This window comes from Staurois parvus, unplaced genomic scaffold (assembly GCF_062004578.1).
Source record: "Staurois parvus isolate SC_StPar_1 unplaced genomic scaffold, SC_StPar_1.0 ptg000047l, whole genome shotgun sequence".
Classification (NCBI taxonomy): domain Eukaryota; kingdom Metazoa; phylum Chordata; class Amphibia; order Anura; family Ranidae; genus Staurois; species Staurois parvus.
Window position 1 is genome coordinate 1,884,474 of NW_028317843.1, and position 23,372 is coordinate 1,907,845.

Here is a 23,372-nt window from a genome sequence, read left to right on the forward strand (position 1 = left end):
TGAACCATTCAGCCCTGTTCAGTTGCATCGGTTGTCAGCCTCCCACAGAGTTTGACAGGCTGCCAACAGTGGAGCTGGAAGGTGTGCTTGTGCCCTCTGCCCAAAAATAAATGCCTTTTGCACTGGGGTTAAACACCAAGAGGGGCATTTATCAAAACTGCAGCAGTCAACTTCTGGAGCAGCTGTGTATGGAAACCAACTAGCTTTGATCTTTCATTTTCAAAGCTTAACTGAACAAGCTGAAAACAGAAGGTGATCGGCTGCCATGTATAACTGCGCCAGATTCTCACTGCTCCGGTTTCGTTAAATTCCCATATCAGTGTGCATGAGGCCTTATTCACCAAGATAATGATCCTTATTTTCAAAAGGTGACAGTTATTTTTTGCTGGGATCCAAGTTTGTAGATTTGGAATTTAAAATCACACAGCTGGAAATAAAGATCTTTACCCTTATTTGCTTTGCAAATTGAGCCTATATAGAAGTGTTGGTCAACGTAAAAGATATGGGGAGTCTTAAATGCAGCCCCTGATGTCTCCAAAAGACTGCATATCATATTTATTTTACGTGATGCTACAGAAGTCATAGATTGAAGATTTAGTAGAGGAAATGACCAGAGACTACTTTATGGCTGGACACTAAAGTCATGCGGTAGGGCAGTCAGTGGCTAAGAACATGTTACAAAAACTGATAGAGATTACTGATTTTAAAGGCCCCTTTGCAAATCAGTGCTCCCACTATTGACTGCTGGGATCCAAAGGTCACGCTCCAAATATGAAAGGGCTGCACATGGTCCTCAGTCCGCAGGTTGGGCACCAGAGCTTTACAGTATACTGTATATGTTAAAGCAGCTAGGCTTCTAAATCAATATATATGGAAAAATCTCCCTATGTGCTCACTTTTTGGCAAACTCACTGTGGCTACCTGAATTAAATAGGAGGAAGGTGAAAAATATACATTTATTATTATTATATTGGAGTATATATAACATGTTCATTACTTCTTGCAAAATGAAATTCACAGTGAAAGTTTAATATTTTTGCAAATAATATCTTTTATTCGGAGCAAGCTTTGAAGGTATATTTTATTAGAGGGTCTCTTAGAAATATGTTCAAACGTACTAGGTAATATAAGAGAGTCTTCTGGGGGTACTTTGGATAAAATGATATATACCAGGGGCTTTTCTTCCAGCACCTGATCAAATCAAGAGATATATAACATAAAAGAGGTGAGAAGTAACTAGTGGGAACAAAAACCTAAGAGGGTTTTTCAGTGTTTGAGATGTACAGAAAAGGAAATTGAGCAAATTGTTCTTTTTAACCTCAGGATAGAAGATGACTTTCTGTTTCCTGATGCTAGATAAAAATACTCTATGACACTTACTTTAGATTATAGATCTTCAATAGGAAAAAAAAGAAAGATTAAGCATGGCGGTTTGTCTTACATGTCTATGGATTTCTGTTTCTAAGAGCCCACATGGACATCTTGTGACAACCCAGGCACGCCTCGTCATGGATTCCAAAATAACACATATGGCTATCAGGTACGTTTCGCTTATTTCTATAAGTATAAAATATATTAACGAGACCCTGTCACCAGACCATTCATTTCATCGAAACTGTTCCCCTAAAATTATATGTGCATTTATTGTATTTTATGTATGTTATTAATCTGTAAAAGCCTCCACTGTGTAAACTTTCAAAGCCCCAGACTGGTGCTGGGTTCCAGCATCTTTGGATGTGATGTCAGCAATAGGCTCCGAACTGTCACTCAAGTAGTAGTATTCCATTTTATTCATCCCCTAGTTCCCAGTTATATAGGGGGGCGAGGGGAGGGGCAGAGTGACTTGGCCAGCAGAGACAGTAATCAGACATTCTCAAAGGAGGAGAGGGCTATAGAGTGCAAGGAAAGGGGGCTGTGCTAGAAAACGGACACTTTTGGAATGTCAATTTTCCAGCAAGTTAACATGGCAAGTCAATTGCTTCATGTAAGCATTTAAAATACTTTCTGTGCTTTTTTACTGTTTTTTTGGTGACAGGGTCACTTCAATGTGTCTTTTAACCAGGGCCATCTTTCTTATATTACATACTTACGTAGTTAGTCTGGCTGAAAAAAAAACAAAAGTCCATCCAATTCAACAATTAAAAACCGAAAAAAAAAAAGTTATAATCCTATACCCACAGTTGATCCAGAGGAAGGCAAAAAAACCCAGCAAAGCATGATACAATTTGCTCCTGCAGGGAAAAAAAATCCTTCCTGATCTCCAGAGAGGCAATCGGATATTCCCTGGATCAACTTTACCTATAAACATTGGTATCCAGTTATATTCTGTGTTTCCAAGAAATAATCCAGGCCTTTTTCAAATCAATCCACTGAATTGGCCAGAACCACTCTTGAGGGAGTCTAATCCACATTTTTACAGCTCTCACTGTGAAGAAACCTTTCTGTGTTTGAAGTTCCTTGAGTGGCTCTTTTGTTTTTCTTTTTATAATTGACTAAGAATAGAGCAATGAAGGGAACACATAGAACATGGTGAGACTTCACCTTTCATTAGTTCAGATCAGAAAGATTAATTTTCATTACTTGGGAAAGTTTAATATACATTGCTCTACATGTAAAATTCGTATATGTAATATTTTCACTTGAATAATATATATATATATATATATTCAAATTTAGTGCATAAAATATAAAATCTCTTTACTTGTATGCATTATTAATAAGGTGGGAAGAGTTGTTCAGTTCTCCTGCAAGAAAGGCTATCTACTGCATGGATCCACCAGCCGTACATGTCTTCCTGACCTTACCTGGAGCGGCATGCCCACTGAATGCATTCGTAAGTTTATAATATTTGTAATTGTTTTGTATGCAATTCCTTTTTTAATTAGATATAACATCTCCTCTAAATTAGATTAATGTATAAACATGCATGTTTCCGCAAAGGCCCATTATGTTTGTATATTTCCAAAACTCTGACCCAAGTTTACTAAGATAACTTAAGTATTGCAGACTATCACTATTCAAAACCATGCCCATTTGTACACAAAAGATGGATTGAATTAAAAGTTTTTCTCTAAACATTGTTGTTGCACAGTCAGTACCTAAATTAACCTAATAATTTAGAGGGTGTGTATCCCTAACAATTCCCAACTTTCATCATCTAATTGACTCAATGATTGTGACCATAAATCATTTCATCCATGATATTCTAGGTCGATGTCAGCATTATATTTTAATATCATTTATAATCAATATAAATTATACTAAAATTAAACACTATATGGTCAAATGTGGATACTTCTCAGAGTTATTGTGTTTCTGAGTTAACATGTTTCCAGTGAAGTGTACTGCTAAAGTGATATACAAAGAAATTTAGGCAATTGTACTTTCAACCCTTGAAACCCTGGTTTGGTGAAGTGGAAAAATAGCACTGGACCCGTAAGGCTATCTTGCTTTCCAAAGTGTTTTCGGTTTTCCCACCAAAGAAGTGGAGGGGAAAAGCCCTATTAAAGTACAACTAATGGTTCCTGTTACAGCTGTATGTGTCGCACAAGCTCCAGAAACCAAACAAAAAATTTGCTTTATACTCACCAATTGAGACTAATTCTTTTTCATTTGTGTATCACATGTTCCCCCTCCCAGATGCTGCAGCTCCCAATGGGAGCAACAGAGGCAGTGCTGTCAATCCAGAAAGCAGTGGGCAGGACAGAGTGTGGCCAGGTGCTCATTTGCAAGCTACAGGCTTGTGAATCATCCCAAAGTAGTGCAAATGTGCAAATACTACATAGCAATGGCAACTCTGCCCTGAATTCAGGAGCATGGCAGTATGGTTTATTCCAAATAACAAGAAGCTGCATTAGGTATGCTTTAGTGGCAGGATCAACAAGTATTTATGGGTTGTAAGACTTCAAGGGGATTAAAAGAACCTGGCAAATGTAGATGCACTTGTAATTGAAGGTAATTAAGTTAAAACATATGTATTTAATAGGAGGTCATAGTTTTATTTCAATTTCCTTGATTTTGGAATGGAATATCCAACAAGCTCATATAGGTGTGATGGTCAATTGTCCACAAACTAGTGACCATATGGTGTACCTATATTTAAGGGAATACTAAGATTCACCTATAAACCCATTCATTTACATACACTATTCATTATTATTATTATTATACAGTATTTATAAAGCGCCAATGGTTCGCTCAGCGCTGTACATTACAAAGGGGGACAGAACATGTGACAGAACAATACCAACACAATGCAAAACATGAGGGGATCGAGGTCCCTGCTCTTTCGAGCTTACAATCTAGGAGGGAGGGGATGGTGGCACAGGAGGAGATAGCTGTGGGGGATGGAGTGGTAGGAAGAGTGGAGGAGGTCGGCAAGTTAGCAGGGGGTGGGGTAGGCTTCCCTGAAGAGGTGGGTTTTCAGGGTGCGCCTAAAGGAGGGGAGAGTAGGTGATAATCTGATGGGTTGGGGCAGGGAGTTCCAGAGGATGGGTGACACCCTGGGGAAGTCCTGGAGGCGGGCATGGGAGGAGGAGACCAGGGAACTAGAGAGAAGGAGGTCTTGTGAGGAGCGGAGTGTGCGTGCTGGGCGGTACTTGGATATTAGGTCAGTGATGTAGCTCGGGGCAGTATGGCGGACAGCTTTGTACGTCAGTGTTAGGATTTTGAATTTGATCCGTTGCGCAATCGGAAGTCAGTGGAGGGATTGGCAAAGGGGGGTGGCGGAGATGGAGCGGTTGGAAAGGTGAATGAGTCTGGCAGCCGTATTCAGGATCGACTGAAGCGGGGATAGCCAGCGGCGAGGCAGGCCAGTAAGGAGTGAGTTGCAGTAGTCGAGCCGTGATATGATGAGGGAGTGGATGAGCTGTTTAGTGGTTTCTGGGGTTAGGAACATGCGTATTTTGGCGATGTTGCATTATTTATTTTTTTCATATTTCCATGACCTTTATAAATGCACCTGTGATATCATGCTTTTATGTGAGAGATAGAAGGACAATGTTCCTCCTCCATAAAAAGAAGAAAAATAATAAAAATAAAATAATAACACAAATACATTGGAAATATACGCATCAAATGTATGTTTATGCTAATTGTATTCCTGAAAACTTGCACTGGGTGGAAATACACTTCTAATAAAAAAGGCACCTACACATAATAATATACTGTATCATCTCGTAGTTGTATTACATATTGTATGTCTATAATACAATTATTTCCCAGCTAGTACTGTCCTATTTGAGCGTCATATATAAATGATAGTAATGAGTTTTCATGCTCTATCAGTTGCTATTTTTTGTCTTACAGCCCACAGCTGCAAGCAGCCAGAGTCTCCATTACATTCAAATGTGGTTGGAATAGATCTTCCGTCACTGGGTTATACATTAATTTACACTTGCCAGCCAGGATATCTTCTCTCAGGAGGCACCGAGCACAGAATATGCCAGCCAGATAACACATGGAGCGGAAAAGTTCCCGTTTGCACAGGTAATGTAATATTACTTGTCTCCGGAAATTTGAATTATTCCTGCTTGGCAGAAGAAAAGAACTGCAAGAAAAATGTTCGTTTTTTGAAATATTTGTACGTTTTTCCTTTAGAGAGGAATAACGAAGAATGCGCTTTGTAAGCATAGATATAATGTAGTTTTATTATATTTGATATTTGATTTTATTTTATATTTTATTTTAAAAATAATTATTATGAACACATAAAATGAGCTTACAAAAAGTGTCATCTGTAATTTTGCAGCTCTGTTCTTAAAAAATGTAAGCTTCTGTGATCATATTTAAGTTGCAATTGTTATAATGGCAACTGGCTCCTGGAAATGTCTATGAACAGTACAGGAGGAGGACTGTGGAATGTATCAATTGCTTTGACTTTCCTGTTGTTCTTTACAAGATAGGGATGTTTGAAATCTGCTCCTGGATGGCAGCAGTAGCATTAGCTTGGTGCTTTCAGACTGTGTGGTCTTTTCTTTTTTAAAAAAATATTTAGTAGGTGCAGTGCAGCCTTTGGGGCTTCCCAATATCTGTGTCATATGTATTTACTGAAGATCACTTTTAAAATGTATCTAGCCCCCCCAAAAAACAAACATGCAATATATTGAATCTCACCAGTTCTTTGGTGAGGGGACTGCATTCATTTTCATTTTTCAGGCTTAGAACTTTTTCAACAAGTATAGAAAATACCTCTTGATTATGCCAGAAATGCAGTGTTCTTAGAACTTCCTGTTAGCTGAAAAGAAAGCAAAAACACTTTACTCCTTCTTATTTAAATTACAGTACTAATCCAATTTACTACCATGTATTGGTGATGAACAAAGTTTACTTCCACCTCTTTTTCTCCAGCACCCTCAATTTCGGGAATGGAGAAACCAAAATAATATTAGGCTTTACATGTACCTTAACAGGAACATACAACACAATCACATTAAAATATGAAAAGCTTTATTAAATAAATAAAACACAGTTAAAATCATTCACCATTGTGTGTTAGATGCTGTCTCATTACAATTCCTAAAACTGGCATAATGGACCAACGCATTTTGCAGTATTTTTACTTCTTCAAAAGATATAACTGTACATATATTACAACAAAGCAAATGTACACTATACAATTTATACAACAAAGCAAATGTACACTATACAATTTATATAAAATGCCTCCCTGTATTGTAAATGCCAAGAGACAGGAAGGGAGAAGACAAAAATAAAGAAAACAAATCAATGCAAAAAAATGGACTACATAACACTGTGACTCTCCAACCCCAAAACCACACATCCAAGTGATAGAGGTAGTGTTATGTAGTCTATTTTGTTTTGTATAGATTGTTTTTTTTTTTCTTTCTTTTTTTTTGTCTTTGTTCTTGTTCCCTGACAATTGCAATATGGAGAGCCATTTTGTCTATTTGGTAAAATTGTATATTGTACATTTGCATTATTGTTATATTTGTAGAGCCATATATTTTGTCACAACAAAGGTGTGGATCCTGAAGAAGCAAAAATACTGCAAAATGTGTTATTCCATTGAGCCAGTTTTTGAAATTGTAATCATGTGTCCACCACAGCTGTAATGATATGGCATCTAACACACATGTGTGCATGATTTTAACTGAGATTTAATAAAACATTTTATATTTTAATGTTCCTGTGGTGTATGTTCCTATGAAGGCACATTTAAAGTCCCATGTTATTTTGCTTCCTCCATTCCCAGAATTGAGGGTGCTGGAGAGAAAGAGTTGGAAGCAAGCTATGAATAAGAGATGGTGCTATAATGGGAAAATGTAGTGGTGGCTTCACCCATATTTAACTTTATATTTGAAGTCTAACCTGTGTGACAACCATTGTTCCCTGCATAGATACAGTCAAAGAATGAGCATGGTTACCCTAAGACAGGAGTTGTTATTTTCTGGATTAACAAACGAAAAAAAGGGAAAAAGTCTGAAAAATGAAAATTAAGGATTTTATTTTATGCATCTAAGGATCAATAATCTGCAATATTATACATTTTTAGTCTTGAGTTTAGATATGCTTCAAACTATCGGTTCACCTTGTTGGGAAGTATTTCTACAAAAGCCACTGGCCCCTTGATCATCTTCTGTCCTGCCTTTTGGAGGATTGGTTGGATACTACAATTGTATGACTCCTAGTGGCAGCTCCTTGCTGTTCAAACTGCACATGTGCACAGTGAGCTCTCACCTTCCTTGCTGAGCTCATCAAGAGATAGAGAGGCCAGACTGCACACACGCACAGTTTGAATGGCTCAGAGCGTGCATAGTGCACACATGGAGTATGGCAGGCCATGCATAATTTAGAACCGGAACACTGGTATGTACATGTGGAATTTCATAGTTGGATTTTGGAAAAACCTTCCTGCAGGTGAAAATATACTTAAGTTCTAGAGTGCTATAATCTTTTTTGAGTACTTAGGTGGGTGTGGCCCTCAGTAGGCATGTCCCTTGAAAATTAACCCCACCATTTCATTTATGTTCATTGTACTTTTGTTGCAGACTAATAAAACCATGAATAGGAAAAAACAAACAAAACAAACAAATAGAGCACAAATTGCACAAAATGAAAACCCATCAGAAAGTTATAGATTATTGTCTGTATGTACGTGGGTAATCTTTTGTGGACTAGAACTAGAAGGGGTATATTGTGAAAATAAGCACTCACAATTTGGATAGGCAATCGCTATGCTATCTAAGTGAACACTGCTTCATCTAACCTTTGCCTGATAACAAGAAATACAGTTCAAGAGCATCTTTATAAACATTAAAACATCAGTGGATACATATGACCTTTATCTCTAAAGTACAGATAGTGGTGAGATATTTGCTGTAAAAGGTTTGCTTTAAGCAAGGCCTAATCTGCAGAGTTTACCAGCATCCAGATTAATATTACATTTTAAGTCCATTTTTAAGTCCATGTGGGTGCACCCAATTATTTGTCCTGTCCCAACACAGAGCAGTGCTAAAATGGTCTTGGACCCCAACATCATCCCAAACAACAACAACAACAACAACTACTACTACTACTTAGAATAATGATAGTGATAAGAATAATTTTGAAATATAAAATGTCAACAAAATGTTTAACGATGTATCACATATTTATTTGCAGCTGGTTCAAAACCATTTGAAAATAAAACAAAACCAGTTATGGGAACTCCAAGTCCAAAGTTAAGTGGTACGTATCAAACTTGTATTATTTACTAATTGCTTTGTCACTGTGAAAGGTTGCATAGTTTAGGATTAGTATACCTGCTTGCTTCCTATATTGTTTTCAAGGTAGTTGCAAGAGGGTCTTCATCATTTCTGGAACACCTTGTTCCATTTTTTTCCTCCATTGTGAACTAGCTCACATATTCATTGTCTATAGAATAAAAAAGTAACATTGATAATAGACACAAACATTGGATGTTAATAGGACACGTGGGAAAACCTACCAAAGTCAACCAGACTAAGCAATTAAGCAATACAATGGATTGCAAAAATTTGTAACATCAATTTTGTTCACTGTTACATCATGATTCATGTATTTTGCTTAATGACTTGAAATTTAGAGGTAATCTGCATTTTAACTGCTCCAAGTGGGTTTTGCGTTCTCCTAGACTGGTTTGGGAATGCAAAACCCACCTAAACCAACAAAAGCATGTTGACAAAGGCCCAAAAGCTGTTCTTTTTTTTTGCAAGATGGTACTTGCTACTATGATGCTTCAAACAGCACTAATCAGGACCAAATGCAGCCTCAGAGCATCTTTTCTGAAATGCTACATAGCTAATCAGTGGCATAATACAGAGGCCCCTGCCAATTGGTACAACTGACAGCTTGAGACATTCTCCTGTATCTTTTTGAAATTTGGTAAGCCCCTTTTATGAGATATGAAATTTCATTAACCATTTCCCTTTCTGGCAGCTTAGGAAGGTAATGCCATTCCCTCTCTCTAACGATTCACTAAATTATGTGCAAAGCTGTAAGTCTAACACACCGTGAAATGTGAAAAAAGATTTTTCCACAAAAGATCAGGTTAATTACTCACAAAATGGCCTAATTGATTAGCTCATCACTGTTTCACCATTGTTAAAATTGTAAAAAGAATGAAACCTTTTAAGTTTAAAAGACTGAAACACAATTAAATTTCGGTTTTATGACACATACATCTTGTGTGTACGTGTATATTTTTTTATGTGTATGGCTAGTAAGCAATTGCAAATTTTTTAGATATACACGTATTTACAGTGCATCCAGGAAGTATTCACAGTGCTTAACTTTTGCCACATTATGTTATGCTACAGCCTTATTCCAAAATGGATTAAATTAATTTTTTCCTCAACATTCTACAAACAATACCCCACAATGACGTGAAATAAGTTCATTTTGAAATCTTTGCAATCTATTAAAAATAAAAAATAAAAATAAAATTAAAAAAAAAATCCACATGTACATAAGTATACACAGCCTGTCATGACACTCAAAATTGAGCTCTGGTGCATCCTGTTCTCACTGATCATCCTTGAGATGTTTCTGCAACTTGATTGGAGTCTACCTGTGGGAAATTCAGTTGACTGGACATGATTTGGAAAGGCATAAACCGGTCTATATAAGATCCCACAGTTAACAGTGCATGTCAGACCACAAACCAAGCCATGAAGTCCAAGGAATTGTCCGTAGACCTCCGAGACAGGATTGTATCAGGGCACAGATGTGGGGAAGGGTACAGAAAATTTTCTGCAGCATTGAAGGACAGTGGCTTCCATCATCTGTAAATGGAAGAAGTTTGGAACCGCTATGAATCTTCTTAGAGCTGGCTGCCTGGCCAAAATGAGCGATCAAGGGAGAAGGGCCTTAGGCAGGGAGGTAACCAAGCACCCGATGGTCACTCTGAAAGAGCTCCAGCATTTCTATGTGGAGAGAGGAGAACCTTGAAGAAGAACAACCATCTCTGCAGCATTCGCCAATCAGGCCTGTATGGCAGAGTGGCCAGAAGGAAGCCACTCCTCAGTAAAAGGCAAACAGCAGCCTGCCTGGAGTTTGCCAAAAGGCACCTGAGGGTATCTCAGACCATGAGAAACAAAACTCTCTGGTCTGATGAAACAAAGATTGAACTCTTTGGCCTGAATGCCAAGCATCATGTCTGGAGGAAACCAGGCACTGATCACCACCTGGCCAATACCATCCCTACAGTGAAGCATGGTGGTGGCAGCATCATGCTGTTGGGTTGTTTTTCAATGGCAGGAACTGGGAGACTAGTCAGGATCGAAGAAAAAATGAATGCAGCAATGGTCATCCTTGATGAAAACCTAATCTTGAGCGCTCTGGACCTTAGACTGGGGAGACAGTTCACCTTTCAACAGGACAAGGACCCTAAGCACACAGCCCACATAACAAAGGAGTGGCTATGGGCCAACTCTGTGAATGTCCTGGAGTGGCCCAGCCAAAGCCTATACTTGAACCCCATTGAACATCTCTGGAGAGATCTGAAAATGGCTCTGCACCGACGCTCCCCATCCAACCTGATGGAGCTTGAGAGGTACTGCAAGGAAGAATGGGAGAAATTGCCCAAAAATAGGTGTGTCAAGCTTGTAGCATCATGCTCAAAATGAATTGAGGCTGTAATTCATATGGTGTTAAAGGTGCTTCAACAAAGTATTGAGCAAAGGCTGGGAATACTTACCGTATGTACGTGTTGTTGTTTTTTTTTTTTTGTAATAAATTGCAAAGATTTTAAAATGAACTTCTTTCACATTGTCATTATGGTGAATTGTTTGTAGAATGTTGAGGAAAAAATGAATTTAATCCATTTTGTAATAAGGCTGTAACATAACAAAATGCAGCAAAAGTTAAGTGCTGTGAATAATTTCTGGATGCACCGTATACAAATGGCTGCAACCCCTGTGGTACAATATATTTATGTTTCTGTTGCGTCATTGTGCAGCAGTTGTCACTTCTGTTGTTTCTGGTCTGGAAGTAAGTCTAGCTAGGTAGGTATAGAGCCACAAAGGTTAAGATCTGAATGCACAAACTATACATATTACCATTTGGCTATACAAATTAATTTAGATCTTCTAACAATCAGGGCTTGTCTGACTGGATGCAAATAGAATAGATTGTGAAGGTAGAACCTTAGTTCTTCACCCTAGAAAGACAAAATTAAAAGTTAGCAGTTACAAATACTGTAGCTGCTGACTTATTTTATTTATTTCAGGTATGCAGCGCTTTACACATTTATATTTGTACATTAACATCAGTCCCTAACCCTCAAGGAGTGTACAATCTAAGGTCCCTAACTTACATTCATACTTACACATACTAGGGCCAATTTAGACAGGATCCAATTAACCTACCAGCATGTCTTTGGAGTGTAGGAGGAAACTGGAGTACCTGGAGGAAACCCATGCAGGCACAGGGAGAATATGCAAACTCCAGACAGGTGGTGCCATGGCTGGGACTTGAACCAATGACCCTAGTACTGCCAGGAGGAAGTGCTAACCATTTAGCCATTGTGTTGCCGGTAGACTTGTAATAAAAGGGCACTTACCTGTCAAGAGATCCAGTGTCATTCTCACCTGGACCAGTTCTTTGACTGTCTCAGGTCCCCAGCACCAGCATGTTTAGTGTGGGAATGCAAATCATATTTATCCTTATGTGAGAGTTATTTTATGGGGTTAATATGGAATACAATTTATAAACTAAATTAAGCTATGTAGTTCGTTTGTGCTTTATATTTATGAACTGGACCAATTGGATTCTCATTAGTGGTGGAGATTGTGGGACCAAGAGGAGGATATTGTTGTGCTTAAATAACACCATGATTTGGAGCGTGTAGTCTGCTGGGGAGATTGTCACCTAAAGAACACGGTGGTGTTGGAGTGAATCTATATGAATTAAAGAGACTTTCCCTAAAAAAAGATCTATGTGGTAGACTTTATCCTATTTCACTCTACTACACTTTGGTTGAAGATACTTCATATAATTTTTATCCATTTATTCAAATCTTTATTATTATGTGTTTAATTTCATTGTAAGCTTATTGTTAAGGTTATGATAAGTGATAAGCGCTGTTTTTACGAGGATTTATTTGTGACTCATATAATTTGTCTAGTTTGTTTATTGAAAACAGCACCTCATTGGGTTAATCACTATTACTTTGGTTCACCAGTAAGTAAGCACATAGTTTTTTTCACTCATACAGTGTTAATATGTTTATTTGACACCATGGTATTGCACTGAATTCCCAGGATTTTCATAGTGTGTGAACTGCACATTTTTGGCCCGAAAGCATTGCAGGTTCACCTCTAGAAAACAGAAACAACCTATAATGCGGTGCATAGCCTTTGGTCCTTGTCAACTGAGTCAAAAGAGCGAAAAACTCACAAGAGTAGATTACCCAGTCTCCTTTCTATAAACGTGTATGTGTGTGTGTGGGGGGGGGGTCACAGCAGCCATTTTGTCAGTGTGTGTTTGAGGTGTTAGAGAGAACAGCCAAATCAGTGTAGAAAAATATTTTTTTTTTTATTTCTTTGTTCAATTTTGTTCAATTTTTGCCAGAATGGAATAACATGATCACCACCATTGAATTAAGTGAAGTTCATTGCATTGTCTGTGAGCTTTGAGCAATGTTTGCAAACATCTTTGTGAGAGTTTCCCAACCATAAAGAAGAGCAGTACAGGCCACAGTATTTAGAAAGCAGGGCTAGAATGTGTAGGTGTGCATGGGAGGCTATTTTAGTTCTGCCTTGGGCATAGGTCATGATCAAGGCTCATGGTCCTTATTACATCACCGTGTTCCAGAAAGTAGGAGATAAGTAGTTGTTGCAGTAAAACAACACAAGCCACACACTGATGATGTCCACCTTGAAATGTTCTTCTTTGGGATTGGGAGTGTGGACATGCTCCTCTTGCCAGCTCTCGGAAACATGTGCGGTACAAGAGAGACCTTCAGAGCGGTGTTGCTTGACTAGGATTGTTTAATAGAACATGCATAAAATGATTTGCTGACTTTCACTTTGAGTTCTAACATTCTCAATTTACAGTTCCAGATGATGTCTTTTCTCGGAATTATGTATGGAAAGGCTTTTACAACTTGAAGGGAAAGAATCAACCAATGAATTTGACAGTAAACAACTACAATGTATCAACAGGAAGGGTAAACGCAACACTTATCAACAGCAACACCGAGTTTCTTCTTTCTGGTAATTATCGCTGTTCTAGTAATGCTTAACAAAAAAGTAATGCGTAATACCTTGTCACTTTGTTCTCCAGTCTCTATGCTATTGCTGTTTGAATTGCTTCCTAATTATACAGTCCATGCCATATGAAAGGAATAAAAACGTGGCTCCTCTAGATTCAAAATGCTATCTCTGCATATTCATTCTACAAGCACTGGTGACATTTTCTGGTAAAGTTTTATAACTTGTAAAAAAAGTCAATGAAACTTTGCGGAGTGATTTTTTTTTTTTTTGTTCATATCTGATCTCAAATCATTTACTTCACTGAAATTGGTTCATTTTTAAATATTAAGGACAAAATACCTAGCTGTTCAGTGACATTTATGAAATACTTTTTATTATCAGCCCTGAATTTGCAAGCAGGGTCAAACCCTCAGAAATAAAAAAAGTTCCAGAAGGCTAGATAAATTGTTCAGAATTTTTAACTCTAGAGGGGTTATTAATAAAGAAGGGAATATAATAAAGCACCCCTATTTTCAGCGGCCTTTATAATGCCTATCAAATAGCTTGAGCTATTTATAAATATTCCCCGCTGCTCACATTCTTGATAGTTTACCAGTTTCCATTTTCTACTCTGATTTAGTCAAATTCTATTATTTCAGCCATCCCCTTTATATAATCAGTATTTTACCAGCAACAGAAGATTATTTGTATTATTCACATATCAATTATGATGGCTGTTTAACATTTGCTGAAAATAGGGGAGTATTTACATTTGGCAAGGTACGAGGGGGGTTCAAGTCAAACTGGAACTTTTGAGTTTATTTAATAAAAATAACAAATTTCAAGGAGTGGAAACTGCATTTATGTTTTGACATACTCCCCTGCTACATTTATATATTTATCCCAGCATTTAACTAATGCCTGGAAAGCTTTGGCATAGAAACATTTGTCAATACACCTGAACCATCCTAGGACAGCTTGCTTCACTTCGTCATCAGTGCTGAAATGCTGACCTCTGAGCAACTGTTTTAGGGGTCCAATTTCAAAACATGTTATGCGTCGGTTATCCAGGTGGTGAATGTTCACAGGAATTACTGATGTGGGCTGGGAACCTCCATGGCTGGGATCATCATTGATGGACATATGGTCATCTTTGTAGCATTTACACCATTCAAATGTCTTACTGTGGCTGAGCGTCTTATCACAATACTGTGATTGAAGTGTTCTATAGATACTCCTGAGTTTATGCCTTCATTCACAAGACTCTTCATTATCACATGCTGTTCCATACACGCACTAACACTGTCATCTGTGATCTTGATTAATGGTCTTTGGACTGGCCCGCCACATGTGCGCCACTTATCAGTAATAGGACACACTTGCCACTTACTACTGTGTATAGTACAGCCACACTAGCTTCCCTTTTTATACCTGTAAAGTAAAAATCCAGGTATGACTTGAATTCCCCTCATATAAATACCAAAATTGTTGCCAATCAATGAATAAAAAAACTGGGTGACTCCAACTAGGCAAATATATATAAATGCATGTTTCTTGAAGCAAATCTGTGGTTTACCCATGCCCCCTTCCTAGAGAGCATATCCTCACCTTTCCTTTACTACGCCACTACTTCATTCAGTAGCTTGGAGGGAGGAAAGGAATCCCTATTGCAGTCACAGCTTGTCTCCAGTAAAAACAATAGCAATCATGCAGAAAAATCCATCCCGACCTAATAATCTTCCCCAGGCAAGCTCGATATTGGAGATAGGATATAGGAGACATTGGGGAGAAGTTACAGATATGTATATAGTAGCCTATAGACAGCAAATAGAGTTTGTTTGGGGAGCACACTAAACACAGTTAGACAGGTAAGAAAACTTGTAACTCAAAGATGAGTGTAAGCAAATGAGTGCCCTTTAGTTCCTTCTGGATCCATTATTGTGAAGCTGTTCTTTAAACGCCAAGTTCACCTTCTAAAAAATCATAACTGTACGTATTTTTTCAGGTAAAAAAATGTATATTTCTTTTCCTGGAGCCCTCAGAGGATTGCATCCATGATCAGCAGATTATGAGTACAATTTCAGGCTCCTGCAGAATTTCAGTATAGCTGTCTGTCCGTACCTCCTGTATGGGTAGACAGTTACAGGAGAGCAGGACACTCAATGATCCACAAGAGCGCTCACCAGCCTGCGGTGCGGTGGAAGACGGTAGTTGTAGTTCATTCATTCACAGATAGTTGTGAATGAATGACATGACTGTGTGGGTGGAGCCCAGCACAGTTGCACTCTTTTTAAATTGTGACAGCAGGTGCAGGGAGAAGATCCTCCGCCCGCTGTCACAATGGAGGATCAGAGAGGCGCATTCAGGTGCACTTTTATAACATGTTACAAGTTACATCCTAACTAAGTGTAACATGTAATATGTTACCAGGGGTTAACTTATCCTTTAAACAGGTCATATACTGTAATATTAGAATTTCCTTTGGATACCATAGATACTGTAAATGTAAATTTAATAGCAGCATTTGTAAATCAAAATACTAAAGTTTTTTGTCCCTTTTTGCCTTGTAAGTGTAGTTTTTTTCTTTATTGGTGTGAGCTAATGTTTATTAAACACCTAATAATTCTACCAGTTTCTCTTAACTCTGAGGCCTTTTTTTAATAGTGTGACCACCAGCATCCAATGCTGCAGGAATGTGGTCATCCTCTTGTGTGAACTACAGGCAGCTGTGAATTTATCCGATTTGCTGCAGTCAATGCCTTTTGCTGGTTGTTTTATAGGTTTGCCCTGTCCATTTTGCAGCAGAGACTGCAGATCCCTGTAACTGTTTCTAACACTTTTCCTGGTCAGTTTGGCCTGAAATATGTGCATGTAATATAGGTTACCAGCTGAAGAGAGTGTGCTGTGTTTTAGGTGCCTTCATTTTAACGAAGGTAAACTGGATCTGGAAAAAGGGGTATGGTTAATTTACAAATAAGGATATAGTACATAAATTCTAATTATAAGAAGAGAGGAAATAGGGATGAGGTGATGGTTGGCAGGGAGATCAAAAGAGGTCTACTCTCTAGGCTAAGATAGTCATTCTCACTATAACTCTCACATACTCTCTGTTAATTCTCGCAACACTCCTATCTGGGGGTTCAATCAAATCACTTCCAAACTTACAGGATTAGGGAAGACTTGTCCGATAGGTCTTCCAAAAGCTTATCATTGTACTTTGTTTTACTCATGTGAACTTGTATATCTGAAGACTGAGATAGGGGAGTTATACTTTTGCTTTCAGATGGCTACTCTAAGGCCCCTTTCATACGGGATGGATTTCGCTCCGATCAGCAGGGGATCAGCTCACAGATCCCCTGCTGATTGGAGCAGAGCACTCAATGGGCAGCTTGAAGTAAACAGACTACACTGTCCATTTAGTCAATTTACACCCATCTGTCCAAAGGAATGCATGGACCATCCGATCAAGTCTGCCAAAAAAAGGCAAGGCGAACCTGTCAGGTCAATTAATTCAATAATTACCGCTCTCTAATACTAATTAAAAAAGTGCTCAGTGCTTGAAAAATAATATAAATAAATCAACAATTGATGATACCTTTAAAAAATTGTAAATACTCCTATATATGTGCCAGTTAATAAATCAAATAAATAATAATTCATGATAAAAATAATATATAAAGTCCAAAAAATCCAAAAGGTATAAAAAAAAAAGTCCCAAGTGCAAAAAGAAAGTACTATAGTGTTCAAGTCAAATCAAATCAAATCATACTCTCCTTCCAACATATGGTTTGCTTCAATCCTGCAGCTTTACAATTAGCCTGTGTGTCTGTGAGGGATGATCCCTCCTTTGATCCACTCTCTCCTTCTAATATGTGCTTCAATCCTGCAGCCTTGCAAGTAGCTTGTATGCCTGTCAGGGATGATCCCTCCTTTGATCCACTCCTTGTTGTAACAGCCAAATGCATGCAAAGAGAAAAGAATATATGGTGCCTTATCCCAGAGACAAATTCAGATTTTAATTCACTTTCACATTACACTCACATGTTAAAAACATCAATAGCGCTTTTTGTATAGGTCTGGCCAGAGGGTATGTACCCCACGCCGTCAGTACTCGCTGTATCAGATGTGCGGTGACGTCACTGCCCCTCCCCAACGCGTTGCGCCACAGGGACTGCGTAGCTTTGTCTGGGGGATGATGTGTCAGGACCTGTCAGGTCAGCCATGTGAAAGGACCTAGCAGTTGTGTCCTCACACCCCAGGCTAACAATGATTTTAGTGGCTTTGCCCAGAACATCAATCAGTAATTCTGCTCCATCAGCATTCTAAATCTGCAAGTGGTCCACACCAAAAGCGTGTGTCACTTTTACGTCAAAGTTAAATGGAGATAAATTTTATCAGCGTCAAACCCTGCAAAAAATATTTTAACTATATATACTCTTGCTTGTGACTCATACTGTACACCTTTACCAAAATGTACAGATAATAGTACAGCCACTATACAGAACACTCAACTCATCAAGCGTCCTTTGTCACCTCCTCTATACTCATTGGACTAAGAATAAACATCACATTGAAGATAATTTTCTATATGTTCTGCTTCCTCTAAGCACTTCTAAACATCTCCCCATTACAGCCCCAATGTGTGGAATAAGTAAGGATGACATTTTTTTGCAACGCATTGGAGCTTCTATAAAGCTTCACAATGCAACAAGAATGTTGATATTAAGACAGACTGCAAATAATATACTATCAGTATTTAAAAATATATATTAAATGATTTTAATGGCTATGTAACTGGACTAAAGGGTTTTTATTTTTTGCCTGGAGTTGTACTTTAATTGCATTACACTAAAGGCAGAAGGAAGGAACTATAAATATTAAATAGAAATACTCAGCTCAGTAAATGGACTCTAGCAGCGCAGTATAAAAACTCATGAGCAACTCATGTAATCACTAATGATTTATAAGGGCTGTTTAATAACCTGGAGTGCTATTACATGCATATAATGTACATTTATAATTACTGCACGTGTGTCTAATTTTAAAATCTGTTTATTTCAGGGATTTACAAAAGCCAAGAAGCACGCTTGATACTTCACATCAATTCAGTAAAAACATCATCTCACACCTCCCTGAGCAAAATGAAAGATGAGAAATGGGCGATGGATGGATTTGTGAGTATAATGTTGTGTATAAGATATTTCTAATACTAGGATGGAGAAGAAAATGTGGAGGAAACTCTATGGGGTTGATTTATTCAAGACATAAAAGTGAATAGGCTGTGCACTTTGCAAGTGCAGTTGCACCTTTTTTTCCCCAGAGCTCAGTGAATGTGGAGAAGGTCTGCTGATTTCCATCATCCAATCATGTGCAAGCAAAAATTATTATTTTTTCTTGCACCTGATTGGGTATTCTTTATAAAGTCAAGCTTTACCACATTCACTAAGCTCTGCAACTGCACTTGCAAAGGGTACAGTGTATTCACCTTTAGCAAATTAAGCCCTGTAAGTCTAAACAACTTAAAGAAAGGAAAGAAAATAAATACAAACTTCACATAAACCCATCTCTCCTGATGTAAAGGATAAGTTCACCTTTTAGACAAAAATAATAAATGCATATTTTTTTTTTCAGATAAAATAAATGTGCAGTTATTATTTTTGTCTACAGGAGAAAGCATTGCACCAGTGATCAGTAGATTGCTGATGCCATGCAGGTCTCCTGCAGACCTGTCAGATTATTTGCTTGCCGTACGGGATGTAGGAACAAGCAGATATTCTGACAGGAAGCTTCAATGAACTACCACGGCACTCCACAGCACCATGGTAGTTCATTGAAAACTACAAGCCTGAATGATGTGGCCATGTGGGCATTGCCCCGTATGGCTGCGCAGCTTTCAAATCTGACAGATAGCACAGGACGACTTCTCCCCATACTATCTGTCAGAGGGAGGGGAGGGTGGCAAGCGGCGGCTGCGGCTATGGGAACATGTTGCATGTTCCACCCTAAAAATGAGTTGAATATGTAACATATTCCCAAAGGTGAACTTATCCTTTAAACCTCACCAGCAGAACTTAATGTTAGTTTTACTTAATGTAACACTTGCTTTTTTCCTACATATACCGTAAAGATACATCTTTCACTATAATCCTTAGTATTGTATGTATTTCATTTTAATCCTTATTACAATTTGGCCATTCTATTATAGACACCTTAGTATAATAAAGGCTTCCCTCTTAACCCTTCAGGAAGTGCAAGCATTCTTATATACAGGTATTTCTTAGTGTGATGCAGGTCCAGTGTAGGTCTTTCCCTCTAATACAGGGTTTCTCCACCGGGGTTCCATGGAACTCTAAGGTTCCTCCAGAGGTTCCCAGGGGTTTCTTGAGCAATGAGCAATTTCTGCCTCTCAGATAAGTTACCACTGACACCAATAATCTTTTTAGCTATCTGTAAGGGGGGAATTCTTCCCAATGGCCACAAGTATAAGAAGCATTCTTCCCATGTGTTGAAAAGGTTGAGAAAGGCTGTTCTAATATCTAGTTCAAAGTATGTTTTCTGTTATAATCCTTAGCTCCTCTTCTATTTTCCTTGGTACAGTGTAGATCATCCTTTTTAGTCCTTAGTACAATGTTATTCTCCTCTGTAAAGCTTAGTATGATTTAGGCCCTCCCCTATAATCCTTAGTACAATGTATATCTTCCTCTATAATGCTTAGTATGGGGTAGGTCATTGTCTGTAATCCTTAGTACAATGTATATCTTCCTCTATAATGCTTAGTATGATTTAGGCCCTCCCCTATAATCCTTAGTACAATGTATATCTTCCTCTATAATGCTTAGTATGGGGTAGGTCATTGTCTGTAATCTTTAGTACAATGTATATCTTCCTCTGTAATGCGTGGTAAGGGACCATCTATATTCCTTAGTACAATCTATGTCCACCCAATTTATATCTATATAGTACAAACTATGTCCTCCACTGTAATGCTTAGTATGGAATAGGTCTTCATCTATAATACTTAATACAATGTATTCTCCTCTTTTTTAATGCTTAGCTTGAGGTATAGTATGCCCCCCTTTACATTTTCTAGCTCAATGTGTATCCTCCTCTATAATGCTTAGAAAAATGTATTTCTCCAATGTTATCCTTAGTACAATACATGTATTCCACTATAAATTGTAGCACAAGGAATGTCTTCCACTATGTTACTAGTATTATGTATGTAATCAAGCAGTGATTCAGAATTGGTGCTGGTGACAGCAGGTTGTCTGCTAAACAATTTCAATCGAGAATAAAAGAACGAGAAAGGGATCCCTCCATTTTATTTTTCAGAGATGGGCAACACAAAACATACCTTTGTCAGCTAAAAACATGATCAACTTCCAGGTGCGGACATTTTGTGGCCAGTCACTCTTTCATGGAGGAGTTACTGGAAGGGGTCACATGCTCTATTATGGAAATTATTTTTTTAATATATATTAAAAGTCCTTTTACTATAATACATTATTTTCTTGCAACACATTTCTTTACCCATAAACTGTCAGTTCTGGATAGATATTAGCAGTTTGGACAATATAAATGAATGCTGCCACATTTTCAGTCTTTCAGTTAGTTCACTATTGAGCTCATCTATTTGAAGGGCAACTCTTAGGCCTATTGTATTACACACCATGAAGATAGATTTAAAAACACAGTACAGATTGAAGCACGGTGTATTTGACTCGGTAGGTGAATTTCGATATTACTTCCCCAAACATACATATATTAAAATAATTCAGATCAGTCTTGTACTCCCTTGTACCTCGTTTGATCTCTACAGACTTCTTCCACCTCTGTGGCAGAATTGTGAAGGAGAAGCAAGCAAAATTATTGGTTCTTATCTTTACTGACAACTAGAATTTTGATCATGTCAGGATATCTGTCATAGATAGATATTTAGTAAATCAGCCCCAGAGAAAGGAAAATAAATATTAATTTTACAGTTAAACCTTACTCAAAAGGCAGAGTTAAGTTTTAACCAGTGGCAATGTTTAGCCAAGTGGCCCCCAATGTGGCCATGTGGTCCTTTGCTTGCATTTAACTGGGCCCTTGGATTCCTCCCACTGGGAAAAACAATGGAGCATTGTTCCTCCCCTCACTGACCATAGGTTCTAGTTCATTACTTAGTCCTACTGATCCCCAAGCTTGGGGACACTGCTTATCCCTACTGATACCAGGCCACATGTCATACTATAACATCCATTAAATCTTAACCACTTCCTGTCCGGACACTTTTACCCCCTTCCTGTCCAGGGCAATTTTCAGCTTTCAGCGCTATCACACTTTGAATGACAATTGCGCGGTCATGCAACACTGTACCCATATGATTTTTTTACCATTTTATTTAGACAGATAAAGCTTTATTTTGGTGGTATTTATTCACCGCTGGGATTTTAATTTTTTTTGCTATGAAAATGAAAAAGTGTTATTCTTATAAAATTTTGCAAATAAATAATCTTTCATCATAAATCTTGGCCAAAATGTATTCCGTCATCTTTTTAGTAAAAAAAAAATAAGCCAAATTAGTTTATAACCAAAAATTATAATTTTTAAACATTTTTTTTACATTTTTATTTTATTTTTTTACATTATTATTTATGTTTTGTTTTGTTTTTTACATACTGTCACCCTAGCAGTACAGTGTCACCATGGTGACACTGTACTACTTGTAGGGGGTGATGAAGATTTTTTTTTCACAGTGATTGCTTTTACACCCATATAGGATGTAAAAGCAATCTTTTCTCTTTCTCTCTGTCTGCATTCTTGCAGCCATTGAGAACTACTGAGTGAGCTGTGATTGGTCACAGCTTGTCACATGGTACAAGGCTGTTGTGAATAGCCTTGTACCATGTGATCTCTGTGATCATTCACAGATTTCACACGTAGTAAGCAATGATCTCACAAGTGACATCTTGCTTACTACTTTGCATGTGATTACTGATTGACCAATATAAACAGCAGGCGGACGGCAAGTGGTTAAGGACAGTGAACTGGCCCTTTGTTTGTAAAGTCTGTGGATCCCTGGTTTAGCATGACTAAATACTATTATTATTTTTATTATTTTTATTATACAGGATTTATATAGCGCCAACAGTGTGCGCAGTGCTTTACAAAATTAAGGTAGACAGTTACAATACAATTGGTACAAGAGGGTTCTGCTCATTAGAGCTTAAATATACTTCTCAGTAGCCAGTGTTGTATCTTCTGTAATCTGCAGAACAAAATTTTCTGTAACATAAATACTGTTAATCAAAATGCAATGCAAAATGTAAATACAAAATCCATATGATCTATTTTTTTTCTTCAGGTGTCAGCTGAGCCTGATGGCGCTACGTATGTTTTTCAAGGTTCCATTCACGGGAAAGATTATGGGCAATTTGGACTAAGAAGTATAGGCAAGTATTTGAAAAGTCTCAAATTAGTTCTATGAAATTAGATACAATGAAAACAAGTCTTGATGTATATTCCCTGTCCTCCTAGGCCTGCTGTCTTACTCCCAGGCCAGTTTAGTCCTCAACCTTAGAAAGACAAAATGAGTTTGCTCAATACATCTAGACCATTAGGATATACTGTCACCCGTGTCTGTTGCTGTGTGCCTATATTGTCAGCCTTTCATTCCCAGGCCATGACTAAGGATGAAAGAAGTGCCTTTAGTGAAGT

The 23,372-nt window shown here is 37.9% G+C and overlaps 1 protein-coding gene across 1 annotated transcript in view; it reads left to right on the forward strand.

Moving 5' to 3' along the window:
• CSMD3 (CUB and Sushi multiple domains 3) overlaps window positions 1-23,372 on the forward strand; it is a 1,455,553-nt gene that overhangs the window by 1,406,463 nt on the left and 25,718 nt on the right. Inside the window, exons 63-69 of the mRNA XM_089664334.1 lie at window positions 1,467-1,540; window positions 2,722-2,833; window positions 5,308-5,487; window positions 8,623-8,688; window positions 13,536-13,694; window positions 18,735-18,847; window positions 23,020-23,107. Of these exons, the coding sequence (XP_089520460.1) occupies window positions 1,467-1,540; window positions 2,722-2,833; window positions 5,308-5,487; window positions 8,623-8,688; window positions 13,536-13,694; window positions 18,735-18,847; window positions 23,020-23,107 (792 nt within the window). The remainder of the gene's footprint in view (window positions 1-1,466; window positions 1,541-2,721; window positions 2,834-5,307; window positions 5,488-8,622; window positions 8,689-13,535; window positions 13,695-18,734; window positions 18,848-23,019; window positions 23,108-23,372) is intronic.